General features: G+C 36.7%; 1 protein-coding gene and 1 pseudogene across 2 annotated transcripts in view; both read right to left on the bottom strand.

The window, feature by feature from the left end:
* Positions 1-21,339, bottom strand: part of ARHGAP20 (Rho GTPase activating protein 20) — a 122,674-nt gene that overhangs the window by 49,326 nt on the left and 52,009 nt on the right. For both annotated transcript variants that reach the window (XM_037152591.2, XM_037152593.2), the window contains exons 3-4: positions 9,326-9,484; positions 2,934-3,083 (exon numbers count right to left, since the gene is read on the bottom strand). In XM_037152591.2, coding sequence (XP_037008486.2) covers positions 2,934-3,083; positions 9,326-9,484 — 309 coding nt within the window. The remainder of the gene's footprint in view (positions 1-2,933; positions 3,084-9,325; positions 9,485-21,339) is intronic.
* On the bottom strand, positions 16,092-16,594 carry LOC119054635 (60S ribosomal protein L21-like; annotated as a pseudogene).

The following is a 21,339-nucleotide window of genomic DNA, read 5'->3' as shown; positions in this document are numbered from 1 at the left end:
CATCTTTTCATGTGTCTCTGGGCCCTCTGTATGTCCTCCTTGGAGAAGTGTCTGTTCAAGTCTTTTGCCCATTTTTTAATTGTGGGTTTTTTTGTCTTTCTGGAGTGGAGTCATGTGGGTTCTTTATATATTTTGGAGATCAAACCCTTGTCTGAGGTATCATTGGCAAATATGTGTTCCCATATAGTTGGCTCTCTTTTTATTTTGATACTGTTTTCTTTAGGTGTGAAGAAGTTTTTTAATTTGATGAGGTCCCATTTGTTTATTCTTTCCTTTATGTCCCTTACTTTAGGGGATATATCAGTGAGAATGTTGCTGTGTGGAATTCCTGCCATGACACCAAAAGTCCTTTAGGACTTTTATGGTGTCATGACTTATATTTAACTCTTTTATCCATCTTGAATTTATTTTTGTGTATAGTGTAAGTTGGTGATCAAGTTTAATTTTTTTTTGCATGTAGCTGTCCAGTTCTCCCAAGATCATTTGTTGAAGAGGCTATTTTTACTCCATTTTAGGCTTCTTCCCTCTTTGTCAAATATTAGTTGACCATAGAGAGTTGGGTTTATTTCTGGGCTCTCTGTTCTGTTCCATTGGTCTATGTGTCTGTTCTTATGCCAGCATCAGGCTGTTGTGATTACAGTGGCCTTGTAATACAGTTTGATATCAGGTATTGTGGAGGGATCAGTTCAGTTCTTTTATCCTTAGCTTCAAGCTGCTTTGAGTTGTTCCATGCAGATGTGGTGCAGCAATCACCCAGAGCCGTGGGTGGTGTCTATACACAAAATTTGGAGCTTTCATTCTTAGCTACTCTCCTTTTTGAGATTTCCTTCCTCACTTTTCTGTGGCTGTGGCTGACCCAGAAACTTCTCTGGTTCTTCAGCCAATAAAAATTTTTTTTGTCAACTTAGTTACCCCAGAGTAGTGACTATTGCCTGCCTCAGTCTAATACCCTAAAAAGAGGAAACTCACACACTAGTGTTTGTGCCTCCTTCCAAGTTTCAATTCCTCATCAAAATCTGCCAACTTCTGTTCACATTCTAGAACCTTCAGGTAGTTGCTTGTATTTTGTTCAGAATTTATAGTTATTATCTCTAGGGTTGTCAGTCTGTTAATACCTTACTCTGCCATGCCAGAGGCAGTACTCTCCAACACTACATTTTTATTGAAAAGTACTTTTTAAATTTTGAAATAATTTTAGTTTTTCAGAAAAATTGTAAAGGTAGTACAGAAAGTCTCTGTATAACTCCCACCCATTTGTTTCTTCTCATCTTATCCTGTCACATTATCATGGCACATTTGTCAAACTAAGAAACCAATAATGGTGCAATACTATAAACTAAACTCAACTATTCCACCAGTTTTTCCATTAATGTCCTTTTTCTATTTAGAATCCAATCCAGGATAACGCACCTTATTTAGTTATCATATCACCTCAGTGTCTGGTCTATGACAGTTTCTATATCTTTTCTTTCTTTTTTCACCTTGCAGTTTTGAGGAGTACTGCTAGTCAGGTAACCTATAGAATATCCCTCAATTTGGGTTTGTCTGATGGTTTCTCTTGATTAGACTGGGGTTGTGTGTTTTGGAAAGGAATCAAGGATACATGATAATCATATGACAATACTCATGACATTAACTTTAATTATTTGGTTAAACTATTCTACTTCTGGAGGAGTATGATGTATGTAACACTTGTCTCCACATTCTCGCTTTTTTTTAAAAGAAGCTTCATGGAAACTCCTTGTTTAAAGATATCATGTAGTCCAACCTCTCACTCAAAATTGCTTCCTTTCACCTATAACTCCAAGGAGATTAAGCAATTGAAAGTAGTAATATCTAGGGAAATTTGTCATGGAAAAGAAGATGTGCAGAAGATAATACAAACACATGTTTCTTCCAAATAAGTTCTTAAAATCTTGTGGTGAGCACCAGTGCATAACACAATTTAATGACATGTCTTTCCTTTATTAGCACCCTAGTAGCTTGGAAAATTTTAGTTATCTGGCTTTAGGATGATGCCTGAGGAGTTTGGTGGTTGTGGGGAGAGAAAATGCTCCCCCCCCCCCACAAAAGACATTACGTGCATGTGATTAACATCAACTCTTTACTTCTTAAATGTAAAATAAATACTGGACTTGTAGGTACAGTTGTTCAAAATCAGTTATACGTTTTGGTGTGCTCATCCTTACTGAAAATTGCCAATTTAATATGTTGAGGATAAGAGCACAAATATTCTCCACTTATTCTCCAACCCCATCCTAGCCAGGGAGTCAATCTTAGAAAACTAACTTTAACTTCTTGAATCATAAATTTGCTTTTGATCATCACATCTCTATAGGTACAAAATCAGAACCCAATGTACAATTCAGGCACCATTTATATCATGAAATTAATTTCGTTTTAATAGTTAACAGTAATTTCTTCAGAAAATTTGGCAGTTATTCTAAAGTAATTGGACTATTTTATAAAACTTTTTTCAGTAAAGGTCTATTTCAGTAGTTTGAAAATACCAACTCAAAAGCACAATATGTAAAACAATACCTAAACATCAGGAGAGGGAATGTTGGAGAGGGGGTTCTAGAGCTCTGATAACTCCATTCTTCTTCCATGGTCTTGAAGGTGTTTCAGTAGAGCCCATTTAAAAATTACTAGTCAAGATAAATGACTCCCAGAGTTCTCAATATTTACTATTACTTTTCACATATTTTAATACAAAGCTGTTTTCAATAAAAAAGAGACATATAGCATGCAAGCGTCTTTACTGGGGGTGTCTCAAAAGGTGAGTTACTGACTTCAGAAAAACTCAATCAGAATAAAATATTTTCCTTTAAAAATTAGAACAAAATTTAATTAACTTTTTTCTCTCTCTCCTAGAGATTATATAGTTGACTGCACTTCATAGGAGCTAACCCATATACAAACTATATTCTTACCTGAAGGTGGCCACAAAGTTCACTGTGGGCCAACCCACAACAAAGGATCTCATGGCATCAGTGTTGCCTTCTCCCACTTCATCCACACAGCTTGCTGTCCACATGTCACTTAACTTTATTTTATTTTTTATCTTAAAGTTGTTGTTATATCTAGAAATATAAAAACCAGACAAGACTTATTTTATTTCTTAAATTTTATGAGTTTCTGTACTTGTGATAAAAGAACAGTTTAATCAAGGCAAAGGATATTTTACTCATTGTTTTTATCTTCAGTGCTTACCACTGTAAATTGTACCATGGTTGGCTACCACGGCCCCAAAACATCTTTAAAACATTTGGTGATTAGTCGTCATGCCTGCATTTAGCCATAAACTGGCTACTTTATTTTTCAGTATGCTAAGCATTGCATTTGGATCAAAATCCTAATTTTAAATTTATTGCTGTTAAAAAAAATGAATTGATTTCTTACTTATAATTTGCTTACTTCCAAAAACATCTGAGTCCCTGAACAAGAGATTAAAATACACATTATTAGTGAATTAATTAAATACACATTACTATAAAACTTTTACCTTGGTAGAGATTGATATGTTAAAAAATATAACCTGAAATAAGATGAATTTATAATGCATTTCTAGCTGAGTGGTTATAAGACTTTCTAGTCTCTAGAAGCTAACGTTATTTTAGATTTTGTTTGTACCATTTCCCCTTATATTCTGGAAAATGGAAAAAAAACTAGCCTAAAAACAGACCCTACACTAAAATGAAAAAAAAAAAAAAAAAAAAAGGAGGCCAGGAAGTATTATATTAAAGTAGAGTTGACATAATTAATATTTGTCTCTGGGGACTCAGAAGGTGATCTATTTTAAGTCCGCAATGAAATTGCTTTTTGACAATTTCTACCTATTTCCCTTAAAATCCTGATACTGACACTACCATATCACCTGACCTAATTCACATATTTAATGTTTGTGATGGACCTAGGACATAAGCAGTTAGAAGGCACTGGGAAGGCTAAAGAGATGCCCAGGGAAACCTGGGCACTTCCTGTCAATGTAGATACTTCATATGGAAATATTCCTAAAACTCCTCATGGAATGTTTAAAGCTAAAACTCTTCTGTAGGATTTATAAAAGGAAAAAGGATTTTGCAGGAACTATGCATGAAGGATAATCGATATTCAAAGCCTTATTTATGCTTACCATTGGGCACACTTAATGTAAGGGAAATAAAAAATGCCTGGTGGTACAATGGCTTCCTTCTATATTTCATTTCAATGTTTTTCACCCTATTGTTATGGATCTTTCAATTTTTTAATTAAACACTCAACTGAAGATAAAATCTTATTTCTCTTTTTAAGATCTTATTTATTGATGGCAACTATTTAGGTAATAAAAAACTGAAACTACAAATCTTTTGAAAGGAAAGGCCTGTTTTCATGCATTTTGTGTTAAGTAATGCAGGTTTCTTTCTATATTAGTTGGTTCAAAATCCATGTGGGAACTGCTGCATCCACTGACCGGAAAAAAAGTTATTCTGACGATTCTTTCCCTAGATCAGTAATATGCCAATATTATCCATTTCCTGAAACAACAACAAGGTGTCCAAATGTATAAATAATGACTTTAATTCTAATGGCTACTATTTATTGAAAACTTATCATGTGCCTGTCATTGTTACAAACCCTTTACATGTATTATTTACTTTAATCCTCAAGCAATTTGCAGATAAGAAGTACAGTCATGGGGAGATTAAGACACCTGCCAAAATTCAAACAGCTTAATTAGCAGAGCTAGAATATGAACGTGAATGTGAACAGTGTTGATTCCTGAGCTTATTTATGCTCTTAAACGCTATGCGTCTATAAAAAGCCCTGGATGGGAGTATGTTTCCATGAGGTTTCTTTCCTTCAGCTCTTCTATCATCAGTCTTACTCTCTCCCCTCTTATTACCCAAAAGTTTTTTGTACTTCAAGGATCTTGGGTTCATTAACTCCCCTCCCCTCAATCGTACTTTTTATATTTCCAATGAATGTAGAAGATACTTAAAATAATCTTTCATGAATTTAATCGCTGAAATAAGCACAGCATTGAATCAACTGATATAGATTTTGTCAGCTCATGAAATGCATTTAAGTAGACTTAAAGAGTTATCTTTGAAGCAGTGTGTGGAAAAAAATGATATACACCTTATGTGAGAAAGGAACAATGAAAATAAAAAGTTGGCTATAGAAGAAGACAATAGGCACATATTTTGCCAATATATCTAAAATAGAAATTTACTAGTGGGAAAGAAACTGTCTTTACATTAAAACTTTTTTTCTTTTTTTAAATTTTATTTTAATTGTTTAAGTACAGTTTTCTGCCTTTTACTCCCATCCCAGCTCACCCCCCAAACCCTCCCCTCCTCCCCCATTTCCAACCTCCCTTGTTTTTGTACATAAAAACTTTTCAGCAAAACATTATATAGTTTGCATGAAACTACTTAGGTGCTGGCAATATTCAGAACAATGACTTCCAATTAGAAAAGAAAGGACTTATACTCCCATAATTGTTGAGGAAAAAATCCAAAAAAGGTGAAGAATACTTTCTTTCATAAGAATTGAATTCATGTTAAAGTAAATAGTTTTTAAGGTCCCCAAGTGCAGAAAATTGATTATTATAAATTTTCATTCCTTGCTTATCTACTTCTGGGCTAAAATTATGCACAAAGTACAGTATGGAACGGTAGAAAGGGCCAGCCACTGGAAGGAAGGCCTAGATTAAAATCCTAGCTCTATCATTTTTCAGTACAGCGATTTTCAACTGGTGTGCCACAAGAATTTTTAAAACATGCAATACCTGACTAATTAGTCAGGGGCATTGGCCTCTTTTCCCTTAGACTGTCAAATAAAAAATAACAACAGCCAACACAACAATAGCCATCCACTGTGAATGAATCAAAATTCCTATTTTTTGTCAGACTGCCAAAAAGTATATTTTTGCTATGCTACAGAATTTTAGTGATTAGTTTGTGCCATGAGATGAAAATGTTAAAAATTGCTGTTCTAGTACATAACCTTGGACAAACCTCCTCTCTCCCTGAGTTACAGTGTTTAATATCTAATACCACTCTTGTCTTGGGGATTTGTTAAGAAAATTATATCTTTGAGATTCCCTTATAATAATACATAGCATGTAGAAGCCATCACGTATATTTTAAATAAAGGGATGGTAACTCATGCACATTTTAAAAAAATAATGATCTGTCCTTCTATGAATAGCACAGAGTCCCTCTGCCAATAGCACAGAGTTTCAGACAGACTTAGTACAAAGGCTTGGATGGAGAGACTTCTCTTTTTCTATATGCCTCATAAGATCATCTCCACTTCCAAAACTACGCTGGCTGGTATTACTCCTATTCAAAAACATATTTTGAGTTTTAGTTTCATCCCACTGTGGATGGAAAGAATACATGGTAAGATTTCAATCTTATTAATTTTATTAAAACTTGAGATATTACCTCATACCTGTTAGGATGGCTATTATTTAAAACAACAATGATGACAAATCCCCAAACAAACAAATAAAAAAGCACAAAAGACAACAAGAATTGACAAAAATATGGAGAAACTGGAACCCTTGTACACTGTTGCTGGGAATGCAAAATGGTGCAGCTACTATGCAAAACACTATGGAAGTTCCCGAAAAAATAAAAATATAACTGTCACATGATCTACCAATCCCACTTCCAGGTCTTTATCAATGGATTGAAATCCAGATCTTGAAGAGACACCTGCATTCTCCTGTTTGATGCAGCACTATTTACAACAGCCAAGATGTGTAAAAAACCTAATTATCCATTGATGAATAAATGGACAAAGAAAATATGGTATATACATACAGTGGGATATTATTTAGCCTTGAAAAGGAAATTGTGAAATATATGACAACATGAACGAACCTAGAGGACATTATGCTAAATGAAATATGCCAGTCACAGAAGGACGCATATAGCAGGATGCCACTTGTGAGGCGCCTGGAACAGCCAAACTTGCAGAAGCAGAGCGGAATGTTGGTTGCCAAGGGCTAGGGAGGGCGAAAGAGGTGTTACTAATTAATGAACATTAAGTTTCAGTTATGCAAGATAAGTTCTAGAGATCTGCTGGACAACATTGTGCCTATTAATAATACTGTACTGTACACTTAAAATTTTGTTAAGAGGGTAGATCTCATGGTAGGTGTTATGCTACAAAAAGACCTTTTTCCAAAGGACCAAAACCCAATACAGTATGAAATAGATTTATCTTTATCTTTGCCTCTTAAAAAATATCAATAATTTACTAAGCATTTATATAATTTCTTCTTAGATGAGTATTAATTTGATCCTTTTATTTCATCAAAAAAGAAACCCTGATTTAATGGTTAAAAAACTAAACGGTTGAGGAATCTTCTATGAAATCCATAAGGAAAGAGGTAATAGAGACAGCAGACCACATATTGGTTAAAAGCATGGATTTTGAAGTAAGACAGGCCTAGGTTTAAATGTGGGCTTGATTAATTACTAACTTTGGGATCTTAAAGAAGTCACTTAATGTTTCTGAGTATCAATTTCTTATGTAAAATGATAAAAATAATATTGACCTGATGGAATAATTATGAGTTAAAGTCTTTAGAAAAATATCTAACATATAATGAGATCCCAATAAATGTGAGGTCTCTGTTATTATTATCAAGCAGATTAAATATAGTGTTTTGCAAAATTAGTACTTAGCCATGTCTATGTCTTATTTATAACATGGCATAATTTAGGTGTGAGAGTGTGAACAATAGAAAAAAATGCCATATTTGAGTGACTAAACATCTCTTTGATGAGATTAGATTTATTAAAATACCATTATCTTTTATGATTTTTCATAAACAATGAGAGTAGGGGATGGAACAAGTGTCAACCACCATGTTCTAGGCTGTCAACGGCATTGGCATTTAGCATTGAATGGAAAAGTGAATTCTGGTATCCTCTAAAGTGTATTCCAAATATGTCTGTATCCCTCACTGAATTGCCATTTCAGATAAAGACTTCATTACCACTTATCAGGACTACTACAATAACCTCCTGTCCAGTCTCTTTGCTTCTGCTTGTGCCTATTCTCTAATCTATCCCTTAGCTCTCATAGCCAGAACAATATTTTAGAAATATGAACCACATTATACTACTATCTTAATTAAAACCCTCGGGAATAAAATACAAACTCTGTATCATAGCCTGTGCGACACTTAGCTTCTGAGATGGCCCCTGATGCTCTCTTCCTGAGAGTCACACTTTGAGTAGTTCCCTTTCACACTGTGCCAAGGACGGTCTGCATGGCCAACAGCATATGTCAGAAATGATGGTACGCCACTTCTAAAATTAGCTTACAAAAGACTGCAGTTTCTATTTTGGGTGTTGTGTTCTCTCATTTGCCTACTCTCTTTCTCACTCTCTTGCATCTTTCTCTCCAAGGAAACAATACCATGTTGTGGGCAGTCCTATGGGAAACCCACATGAAAAGGAACTATAGCCACAGGCCAATAGCCAGTGAGGGACTGAGGTGTACCAGCATTCATGTGAGTGAGCTGGGGAGTGGACCCTCTAGTTCCAGTCGAACTTTGAGATGACTATAACCTTGGTCAGTAGCCTGACTGAAACTTCATGAGGGCTCCTGAGTCCGAACCACAGCTAAACCACTGCCAAATAAATCCCTGACTCAGAAATTCTAACTGCCATGACATGTGTGTAGTTATGTACTGTTATTCTGGGGGTAATTTGTTATATGGCAGTAGATAATTACTGAAGCCTACAAAGGTCCTGATAACCTAATCTTTGTCTGTTTCTCCCATCTCCACTCCTATTCCTCTCCTCCTGCTCATTATGCACCAGGCCTTCTTCTAACTCCTCCAAAGGGACCAACTTTCCCCACCACCTTTGTACCTGTTATTCCCTCTGCCTAGAATGCTCATCCTAATATTTAAATGGCTGGTTGCTTTTCATCCTTCATTATTTTTCCCTCTAACTACATCTACCTAACATATATTCTATTTTCACTTCTTCCAGCACTGTATTTTTTTCATAGGACTGTCACAATCTGTAATTAATGCCCCCCCAAACCATTAGAATGAAAGCATCAAAAAGCAGGGACCACACCCATCACATTCTTCACTGTATCTCCTACATTTATGCAGAATTTGGCACAGAGTGGGACTTAAATGAACACTTGTTTAATGAATAGACAACTGAAACCTTTTATTGCAAAAACAAAACAAACATAAAACTCACTTCAGCTATTAGCTATCATAATAGAGACCAGATATTCTCACAGTGAACACTGAATACTTTTATAATGATACCTGGGAGAGAGTATATAGTATACTTACTTGCTTTTGGCCACAACAAACAGATCATTGAAGAGGAAAAGATGCCGCTCCTGCCTTTGCAGGCCTCTTTTAAGTTCCACTCGGCCATCAATTAGCAGAGTCCTGTTGGAGCACATAGATGATGACAGAAATGCGTCCATGCTGGCAGAAGGACTCTCCCTATAACAGATCAAACACCACAGATCCTTAGTCAAATGATTACATATGGGATTGAGTGCCCATAAAATTATAGCTTATAGTTGGTCAAGAAATTTAAAATTCTATAATTTTTTAAAAGATTTTATTTATTTATTTGTCTTTAGAGGGGAAGGGAAGCAGAGAGGGAGAGAAATATCAATGTATGGTTGCCTCTTGTCTGTCCCCTCATGGGAACTGGCCTGCAACCCAGGCATGTGCCCTGACTGGGAATCGAACCACGATACTCTGGTTCGCAAGCCCGCACTCAATCCACTGAGCTACGCCAGCCAGGGCCTAAAAATTCTATAATTTTTTATACAATGGCATAGTTTCCTAACTGGCCTCCCAGTCTATTTCCACAAATAGTCTAACATTTTATTATGAAAAATTTTCAAACATAAATTAAAATTGGAAGTTTTATAATAAGTACATTATGAATACCCCAACCTACATTCTGCCATTAAAACTTTACCATACTTGCTTTAATATACCTAGCTACCTTTCCTTCTGCCTACTCATTAATCCATTTTATTTTTGGCATTTCAGTGGAAACTGCATACAGTGGTACTTTTTTCCCTTTAAATGCTTCAGCATGAATATCATTAACTAGATTTCAATATTTATCATTTTTTAATCCCATGTTATCTTAATGAGCAATGTCACCACAACAAATTTAATAAAAATAAAAATAAAATAAAATGCACATGGAACCTTTAAAAATGCATGCACAATGAACTGCAGAAACCTTAGGTGCATACTCACTGAGTATGGATAACCTTATTCACCTGTGTAACCTAAACCCTTATCAAGATGTACAACATTATTGTGACTCCAAACAATTTCCTTTTTTCCCTTCTCGGTTGTTATATAAATCAGCTGAAGATGGCCTCTCTGTACTAGTCCCAGGATTGTTTATTTCTTCATTGCAGACTGAGATTCATGAACAAAAAAGTCTGCTGGAACCAAACTCAAATTTTTATATACCAAATTATTTTTAAAGTAACCAAACAAGCAGATCTTTAGCCATTTATTGTCTGTCTGCTTTGCACACTCCCTGAAACTATGCCCAGTATTTGCTATCCACTGATAAGATAAAGCCCTGTGGTTGTAAGACACCACGTCACTGGCACCCTTTGGAGCTTTCTGACCCAGAGATTCCCAACCTTGCTACTGAAGTAGATGTGTAATCTCCAGACACACCCTCTTCAATATCCATCACTTCTGGAATTCCCTTGTCCATCTCCCCTTCTAGATGGTGGCCCTGTGGCCACGAGCCTAGACAGTCTCATGCTGTGAAGGACTTCCCTTCTCATGCAGCTTTGCCCAATGGTCATATCCTTGTCCTTGATCAGCCCCCACATCCCTCAAATTCCTTATAAAAGTCAATCCCTACCCTATCACACTAAAGGTGATCACTATTCTTTTGTTGTTGTTGTTCATTATAATTTTAATTTTTTAAAAAATTTTATTTAGTTATTTTTCAAGTACAGTTTTTTGTCTATTTCTCCCATCCCAGCCCCCCCCCCGCCCCGTGCTCCCCACCTCCCTCCCATTTCCACCCCCCTTAGTTCTCGTCCCTGTGTCCTTCCTATTTGTTCCTCCAAATCCTTCCCCCTTTTCCCCCCTTAAATTCCCTTCCCTCTTCCTTCTGGTCACTGTCCCCTTGTTCTCTATTTCAGTGTCTTGGTTTTTATTCTGCTTGCTTGTTTGTTTTGTTGTTTAGCTTCCTGTTAAAGGTGAGATCATATGGTATTTGTCTTTCAACACCTGGCCTAATTCACTCATCATAATGCTTTCCAGTTCCATCCATGTTGTTGCAAAGGGTAGTAGCTCCTTCTTTCTCTCTGCTGCATAGAATTCCATTGTGTATATGTACCACAATTTTTTGATCCATTCATTTACTGACGGGCACCTAGGTTGCTTCCAGCTCTTGGCTATTGTAAACTGTGCTGCTATGAACATTGTGGTGCACAGGTTCTTTGATATTGATGTTTTAGGATTCTTAGGATATAATCCTAGCAGTGGAATTGCTGGGTCAAAAGGCAAGGTGACCACTATTCTGATATTTTTCCCCACTAAAGACTAGTTTTGCCTCTTCTAGAATTTCATGAAAATGGAAACACAGAATTTGTCAGGGTCTCCCCTCAAGATATAGGATGTAAGAGGCCATGCCCTGTCATCCCCAGTATCTGCTTCACATGGCAGCCACAATAAATGGACAGGTTGGCTTATTTATGTTTCTTGGGTTTCAATAGTATTGTGTTAGGCAGTTAGAGTAGAGTAAGGATGATAGGCCAGGTACAGAAGGTCACCAGGTAGAAAGCCCTGTGTGCCTAGCAACTGGGAAAACACGGACCTCAACCCAGGGTGATTTGTCTTCTCCCAGCATGTACTGGTCATGTGGTTTAGACCCTCTGACCTTTCTGTTTGCTGGCCATATGGGTTTGACCCCCTTAAAAGAGGAATGAACAAGGGACCCAGAGACTAGCCCTTAAAAATTAAGCCACCAAAAAATGAAGTTCTGACCCTCATCAAATACATCTAGGCCTTAGTTGTGTTTTAGCTCCAGGCCCAGAAAAGCAGCAAAACCAGACAAATGATGCTAAGGCTGATCTCGGGACAAGTTACATTGACCAGTGACCCCCTACCCCGGCACCAACCAATCAGTTGGTCACATTTATACAGTCCTAAAATTCCATTCGGCCCTTTGAAGGCAACCTCGAGGGTGATGTGGCCCCCAGTTAAAATGAGTTTGACACCCCTGCCTTAGGACATGACCCAGTGCAGTTCTCCCTCCCGAGAGCATGCCCGTGCCTTCTGTCTCCCCCATTTCTACGCCCCTCTTGTGCATTACCTTTATCTTCCTCTCTCATAAGCTCCAAGGGCCCTTCTTTTGCCTCTGTAACTTGTTTCCTGAGCCCATTCCTTCTACAGCTCACTTCTACCTCTGACTTTCTAAATAAACTTTCTCTTATAGTTTGAGTATTGACTGAATTCTTTCCTAGCCAGAACTCAAGTACCCAGGATGCTGAGTCAAGGTCCAGTCTGACTCCACTGGAGCTGTTTTCATTTTGTCACCAACAGTATGGGTCACAGTGTCTAATATCCCCTGGGAATACGAAAAGGCTAAGGACAGACCTTACACTATCCCAATAACTCTCTGAAGTAATGCCTTAACGTTTAGCCATTCTTTCCTCTGTTATAGGTGTTCATAAAGTGTGGTCTCCTGCAAGCCCCATTATCATCAACTGGGAACTTTTAAAAAATGCAGATTCTCAGGCCCACCTCAGACTTCCTGAATAAGTAATTCTGGAAGGTTGGGCCTGAATTCTGTATTTTAACAAGCCATTTAGATGATTCTAATACACACTGAAGGTTGAGAACCACTTATGACCCCACAACACATTCTGGCTGTAACATTCTAAAGTTTTACAACTGTGCAATAAAGTAAGTATAAGCAGCATATATTTCTACTTCAGATAAGGTGAACTTCTGAGAGCTGTTCCATCATTTTCTGTGGTTTTTGACCTACAGCTTCCTCTCCTAATATGTAAATTCTATTATGCTCACTAATTACTTGTTAAGCACACACTACGTATAAGTGAATAACAAGGCAAGTAAGTCAATCAAAGTCCTTTAAAAGAAAAGGGAAGAAGAGTTTCTATGTTTTATATTATGGGTTGGAATTAAGCAGAGAGAAAAGGTCTATCACAGAGAAAAAATCCTTTCTATTTCAAATTCTTTTGGGTGGGGGAGCAGGAGGAAGCAAAATGGCATCTTTTATTAGGCAGTGATTTCAAATTTATAGAAAATGAGAATGAAATTTCACAAGGCTATCAAACAATTAACGGCCAACATAGCATTTTACATAGTTTGGTTTTGTAATTGCTTGACAGGAGAATTTTGCAAGGGGAAAAATCATCTTCTGCATTTTGATTTCAGATATTCAGTAAATAATTGCTTTTTGATTATGATGATAAAGCATTAAACAGCAGTACAGTTTAGACGAGGCATCCTCAAATTATTACTCTATGGGTACAATAGTAAATATTTTAGGCTTTGTGGGTCATATGGTCTCTGTAGTCAACTTCGACTGCCTTTGTAACACAAAATCGGTCACTGAGAATACTTACATGTATGTACAGGTGTGACTGTGATCGAGTAAAATCTTATTTACCAAAACGGGCAGCCTATCCAGGCCATAGTTAGCTGACATGGGTTTATGCAATACCTCTAGAACATTTAAATGCTTATAAATAATGGCGAATCTGAAGCAATTATTGAATTAAATATTTTTTGCTTGAGGTTAGAATAGCCCAAAGGTTAATTACATTATTTTAAAAAATGGTTTACATTTTAAAGTAATTTCAAAGAATTTTCATACATACTAACTCATTTTACACCTCACGATAATACTTTCAAATAAGTAGATTTGACTGTGGAGGAGAATCCACCATGAGTTTAAAATATTTTTCTTTTCCAGTATGGATTTATCAGTGTACACTTTAAAGATCTACATATAATTATGAGAAGAGATGCCTCATGACTTTAGCAGCGTAAGCATTGGTTACCCACCCCACCCCCAACATTCATGCAGTAGAATTTACTTGAGTAAAAATAAACATCTCAGCACTCACATAATTTAAAATAAAAAATTCTTTTGCAGAAGAAAACAAAAATACAAATAACCTTTGTTCTTTTTAAAACTATAATCTTAATCAGTGTTTCCCACTTAAAATGTATTTCTCAATTATGTGACTCCAAAGTGTTTATTTTTATTCTGAGTGCAATGTAGATGTGTTTATTTTAGTGTCTAGAGTATGGAAATGGGGAAGAAGGGTAAGACCATAACCTTCTATTTAGCCTCTCAATATAGCCTGATTAGGATTTACAAGTTGTAATCAACAGAGCTCTAATATGATCTAACAAATACAAGCAGAGTCTAAGAATTAACCTGCTGTATGCTTCTTATGTCTGAACATTCCATTTTCAAATAGCTTTGTTAAGCTATTTCTGAAAGGCAGAAGGCATTTTAGTACCTTAATCATTTTTTTAAACTAGATAATAGTTCTCATAAAACTTGGCCATAGTAATATCTCTTAATAGTTATTACTAAGGCTCATTCTAAAAGCAAATCCACATTTAGGTAGTTTTAGAGATGTCATTTTTTCATCTTAGACCACAAAACAGAATAAACTAAAATTTACAATAGAATACCTCTTGGAAATGTCTATGTTTACATGTGGTAATCAATGAATGATTATGATGATGAGTACTAGATAGGACCTTGACAACCTCTCAAAGCCTAGCCCATGGTCACCGCTCATTCCAAATGGCATCTTTCCTATGGAAATCTTCACTCAGGTGAATCCTTGTTTGGTATTTCTTATATGCTATCTAGCACTTATATCCTGCTTTGCAATTATTAAATAATCTCATCTAACATAATATTGAGTATATGATCACCATATAATTAATTATTTGTAATAGTGATAATGGTTGCCTTTACTGGGTGTATGCCATGCACAGGCCCTGGAGACAGATGTGGTCCCTAACCTCAAGGAGTTAGCAGTGTGAGACTGGAATTAGACAAGCAAACACGATAAATCAGTGAAACAAGTGTGATCAAAGATAGGCAAAGTACTTGGGGGCACAGAGAGAAGTAAAAATAGGAACCCCTACTTGACACTGGATTGGTTAGTAGAATTTCTTGAAAGAACCAAAGGCTTAAAGGCTAGACAGATCAATGAAGGCTGAGAGAAGTCTAAGTAGAAAGAACAGCACACCAAATATGCATGGTGTGCTTCAGTTACTGTGGGTGGTTCAGAAAGGCCGGAGTGATGAGGGCCTGGGGAACTGCAGCAGCAGATGGATGTTTTCCTATCACATTTAGATTTTATTTGAAAGCACTAGAAATTTAAGCAGGTCACTGTATTTTGTAATCTATTCAAGAAAATAGAGGAGGGCAAGCTTAGAGGAAGGAAAACCTTTAGTAATTTATTGCAATAATCTTAGGCAATAAATGTCATGGCACTGTGCTGGTAGTGAGAAAGGGATAGAAGACAGAAAAATATTTAAAAGATATTAAAATATAGATAAAATTTGCAAATTGATTAGTTGTGGAGAATGAGATGAAGATGGAAGTAACTAAGAAAAAGAATAGACTTACTGCCCAAACCTTTTTTGATGTATTTATTTTTTTTATTTTTCATCCCACAAATGACCTTTGTATGTGTGTTGGCTAGGCATTGTGTTCAATGATGGCGATACAGGGTAAATAAATTAAGATTTATCCTTTCCTCTTGTGGAACTTTGAGTCTAGCTATACTGTCAGCTACCTACTTGACATCATCCATCACCGTTGCTCAGTTCAATTTGTAGGAGAGGTTGAAAACCACAGCCCACAATCATATTTTATTTGGCACAAAGAGGTTTTGATTTCAAATGCCAAATTCACGACATGACCTTTCTTGCCACTTTGCTTTGTTTACTGCACCTCTCAGGGACCTAAAAACATTTAAGTGTGTGCTTCTTACCCTAATATTACTTTTAAAAAAGTACTGAGGTCTTTGATTTATTTTTATACTTCTCATGCCATGTATTCATAGGGAATGGGTTCCAGCAGCTCAGGCTCATTTCCATTGGTTCTCATACACTGTGCATCTCTGAGTGGAGCAGGCTGGCACTTCAGCTAAACCCAGGTACCTTTCTCTTTGGCTTCCTTCCTCTTCTGATCATTTTCCTTCACATATTTCAGGAAGTTATCTTGGCTCTTAGAGTGCTTTAATATGCTCAATGCATATAATAATTCTCTTGGCAAGAATCTTGCTCTTAACTTGTTTGTTCACAGCAATGCCCACTGCACGCTGGGTGGCACAACAAACTCCTCCTCTTCTGCCTTGGTAACAATTGTGGGGCATTCCTTTTTGAAAAGTGCCCATTCAAAGACAGACGGAAGATATTGCTGTCTACAATATCACCTTTCTTGTACATTGGCACGTAAGGGGCCAAAGAAGCAAGTCTGTGTTTTCCAAAAGACCTAGAGAACAAATAGCAGGTGCCTCTCCCCCTCCCCATTGAGTTGGTCATTTTGGCGAATTACTGGAATATGGTGGTGTCAGCTGAAAGGGTTACTTTTTTCTAACCTAGCTTAATTTTGAGTATTTTTTGAATTGTGGTAAAATACATGCAAAATAAGACTTACCATTTTAAAATGTGTAATTCAGTGGCAACTAGCATATTTACAATGTTTGCAACTATCAACACTATCCAGTTTCCAAATATTTTCAACATGTCCAAAAGAAAACCTATATTATGTAGTCACTCCCCAGTGCCTACTGTATCCAATACCTAGCAACTACAAACTTCAGTAATTCTCTATGGATTTGCCTACTCCAGATATTTCATATCATATAATATATAGCCTTTTGTGTCTGATTTCCTTCACTTAGCATGTTTTCAAGGTTCATTCATACTGTAACATGTAGCAGTACTTTATTCCTATTTATTGAAAAATACTATTCTATTGTATTTTTAAAATTTATTTTAATTTTTCTTCAAGTACAGTTTTGTCTTTTACTCCCATCCTAGCCCACACCTCCACTGCTCCCCACCTCCCTCCCATTTCCACTCCCCTCAGTTTTTGTCCCTGTGTCCTTTATACTTGTTCCTGTAAACCCTTCCCCCTTTCCCCTGAAATTCTCTCCCCTCTACTCTCTGTTCAGGGTTAGCCTGTTCTCTATTTCAGTGTCTTTGGTTATATTTTGCTTGTTTTGTTGTTTAGGTTTCTGTTAAAGGTAAGATCATATGGTATTTGTCTTTTACTGCCTGGCTTATTTCACTCAGCGTAATGCTTTCCAGTTCCATCCATGCTGTTGAAAAGGGTAGGAGCTCTTTTTTTCTGCTGCATCGAATTCCATTGTGTAAAAGTATCATAGTTTTTTGATCTGTTCATTTATTGATGGGCACCTAGGTTGCTTCCAACTCTTGGCTATTGTAAATTGTACTCTTCTGAACACTGAGGTGCATAGGTTCTTTTGGATTGGTCTTTCAGGGTGCTTAGGATATAATCCTAGCAGTGGAATTGCCAGATCAAAAGGCAGACCCATTTTTAGTTTTCTGAGGAAATTCCATACTGTTTTCCATACTGGTTGTACCAGTCTGCGATCCCAGCAACAGTGAACTCGGGTTCCCTTTTCTCCACAGCCTCTCCAACATTTGTTTGTTGCTTTGTTTATGATGGCCACTCTGACCTGTGTGAAGTGGTATCTCATTGTGGTTTTAATTTGCATCTCTCTGATAGCTAGTGATATTAAGCATCTTTTCATGTGTCTCTGGATGCTCTGTATGTCCTCCTTGGAGAAGTGTTTGTTCAAGTCCTTTGCCCACTTTTTAATTGGGTTGTTTGCCTTCTTAGAGTAAAGTGATGTAAATTCTTTGTATACTTTGGAGATTAAACCCTTGTCTGAGGTATCATTGGCAAATACGTTTTCCCATATGGTTCGTTCTCTTTTTATTTTAATACTGTTTTATTTACCTGTGCAGAAGCTTTTTATTTTGATGAGATCCCATTTGTTTATTCTTTCCTTTATGTCCCTTGCTCTAGGGGACGTATCAGTAAAAATGGTGCTGCATGAAATATCTGAGTTTTTTTTTTACCTGTGTTCTCCCCTAGGACTTTTAATGGTGTCACAGCTTATATTTAAATCTTTCATCCACTTTGAATTTATTTCTGTGTATGGTATAAATTGGTGTTTGAGTTTCAGTTTTTGTGCATAGCTGTCCAGTTCTCCCAACACCATTTATTGAAGAGACTATTTCCACTTCATTTTATGTTGCTGCCCCCTTTGTAGAATATTAATTGACCATGGAGACTTGGGTTTATTTCTTGGCTCTCTGTTCTGTTCCATTGGTCCATGTGCCTGTTTTTATGCCAGTACCAGGCTGTTTTGATTACAGTGTCCATATAATACAGTTTGGTATTAGGTATTGTGATCCCTCCTACTTTGCTCTTCTTTCTCAGACTTGCAGCAGCTATTCTAGGTCATTTATGGTTCCATATAAATTTTTGAAGTGTTTGTTCTATGTCTGTGAAATATGCCATTGGTATTGCATTGAATCTGTAAATTGCTTTGGGTAGTATGGACATGTTGATGATTTACTTCTTCCAATCCATGAACAAGGTATATGTTTCCATTTGTTTGTATCTTCCTTGATTTCTTTCTTCAGTGTTGTATAACTTTCTGCATACAGGTCTTTTACCTCCTTGGATAGGTTTATTCTTAGGTATCTTATTTTTCTTTGTGCTATATCAAATAGGATTTTTTTCTTGATTTCTGCTCCTGCTGTTATGTTGTTGGTATACAAAAATGCCTTTGATTTCTGGATATTGACTCTGTATCCCGCTGTTTTGCCAAATTCATTTATTAGGTCAAGCAGTTTTGGGGTGGAGTTTATAGAATTTTTTATGTACACTAGCATGTCATCTGCAAACGATGACAGTCTTGTTTCCTCCTTTCCAATTTGGATGCCTTTTATTTCCTTTTTTTGCGTGATTGCTGTGACTAAAACTTCCCATACTATGTTGAATAGAAGTGGTGAAAGTGGACATCCTTGTCTTGTTCCTGATCTTAGTAGAATACATTTTAGTTTTTGCCCATTGAGTGTGATGTTGGCTGTAGGTCTCTCATACATGCCCTTCATTATGTTGAGGAATGCTCCCTCTATTCCCACTTGGCTGAGTGATTTTATCATAAATTGGTGCTGTAACTTATCAAATGCTTTTCCCACATATATTGATATGATCATGTGTTTTTTGGCTTTGCTTTACTTTATGTGGTGTAAAACATTTACTGATTTGTTAATGTTTAACCATGCTTGCATCCCTGGGATGAATCCCACTTGGTCATGATGTACGATCTTTTTAACGTATTGTTGGATGTGGTTTGCCAATATTTTGTTGAGGATTTTAGAGTCTATGTTCATCAGTGATATTGGCCTAAAGTTTTCTTTTCTTTGTTGTGTCTTTATCTGGTTTTGGGATTAGGACGATGCTGGCTTCATAAAAAGAGTTTGGGAGACTTCCATCACTTTGGATTTTTTGAAAAAGTCTGTGAAGGATAGGGGTTAGCTCTTCCTTAAATGCTTTGTGGAATTCTCCTCTGAAACCATCTGATCCAGGGCTTTTGTGTGTTGGGAGTTTTTTGATTATTGCTTCAATTTCATCTGCTGTTATTGGTTTGTTCAGGCTTTCTGTTTCTTTTTCATTGAGTTTTGGAGGATTATATTTTTCTAAAAATTTATCAATTTCACCCACGTTTTCAAATTCCTTGACATACAGTTCTTCAGAGTAATTTCTTACAATCCTTTGTGTTTCTGTGGGGTCAGTCATGATCTCTCCTCTTTCATTTCTGATTGTGTTTATTTGGGTCCTCTCTCTTTTTTTCTTGATGAGCCTGCTTAAAGGCTTGTCCATTTTGTTTATTTTTTCAAAAAAACAGCTCCTGGATTCACTGCTCCTTAGAATTGTGCTTTTAGTCTCTAGGTCATTTAATTCTGCTCTGATCCTGGTTATTTCCTTCCTTCTACTTGCTCTGGGCTGTCTTTGTTGTTGTTCCTTGAGTTCTTGTAGGCTTAGGGTTAGGTTGTTTGTCTGAAATGTTTCTATCTTTTTTAGGTAGGCCTGTATTGCTATGAACTTCCCTCTCAGGACTGCCTTCACTGTGTCCCATAAGTTTTGGGTTGTTGTGAGGTCATTTTCACTTGTTTCCAGAAACTTTTTTATTTCTTCCCTAATTTCATTCTTGAGCCATTCATTGTTTAATAGCATGCTATTCAATCTCCATGATTGTGAGTGTTTTGGTTTTTTTCCTTGGGGTTGGTTTCTAGTTTCAGTCCCTTGTGGATGGAGAAAATGCTTGGTAAGATTTCACTTTTCTTGAATTTGTTGAGGTTTGTTTTGTGTCCTATCATGTGGTCCACCTTTGAAAATGTTCCATGTGCATTTGAAAAGAATGTGTATTTAGCTTCTTTGGGATGAAGGGCTCTCTCTATATATATCAGTTAAGTCCATTTCATCTAGGGTGTTGTTTAATGCTGCAATATCTTTGTTGATATTTTGTTTGGAAGATCTGTCCATTTTTGACAGTGGGGTGTTAAAATCCCCTACTATAATTGTGTTCCTGTCAGTATCTTTCTTAAAGTCCTCCAAGATTTTCTTTATGTATTTGGGTGATCCCATGTTGGGTGCATATATATTTACAATGTTTATGTCTCCTTGATGGATTCTTCCCTTGAGTATTATGAAGTGACCTTCTGGGTCTCTCTTTTTGAAGTCTATTTTGTCTGATACGACTATTGCTACCCCGGCTTTTTCCCCCTGTTTGCTTGGAAAATTTGTTTCTAGCCCTTCAGTTGCAATCTGTTTAGGTCTTTTGTTCTGACGTGGGTCTCTTGTAGGCAGAATATGTGCGGATCATGCTTTCTTACACATTCAGCTATTCTATGTCTTTTTTTTTTAGATTTTATTTATTTATCTTTAGAGGGGAAGAGGGGAAGGAGAGAAGGAAAGAAACATCAATGTATGGTTGCCTTTCATGGGTCCCCTGCTGGGAACTGGCCTGCAGGGAACCAGCCTGCAACCCAGGCATGTGCCCTGACTGGGAATTGAACCTCGATTGTGTGGTTCGCAGGCCTGCGCTCAATCCACTGAGCTACACCAGCCAGGGCTTATTCTATGTCTTTTGATTGGAGTATTTAATCTATTCATGTTTAAGGTTATTATGGATAGGTAGTTATTCATTGCCATTTTTGTACCTGTGTTCCTCTCTGTCTCTCTC

The sequence above is a fragment of the Artibeus jamaicensis genome, unplaced genomic scaffold, assembly GCF_021234435.1.
Source record: "Artibeus jamaicensis isolate MK-2021 breed Jamaican fruit bat unplaced genomic scaffold, CSHL_Jam_final contig_585, whole genome shotgun sequence".
NCBI classification, from domain to species: domain Eukaryota; kingdom Metazoa; phylum Chordata; class Mammalia; order Chiroptera; family Phyllostomidae; genus Artibeus; species Artibeus jamaicensis.
This window is presented reverse-complemented; position numbering and strand designations above follow the sequence as displayed.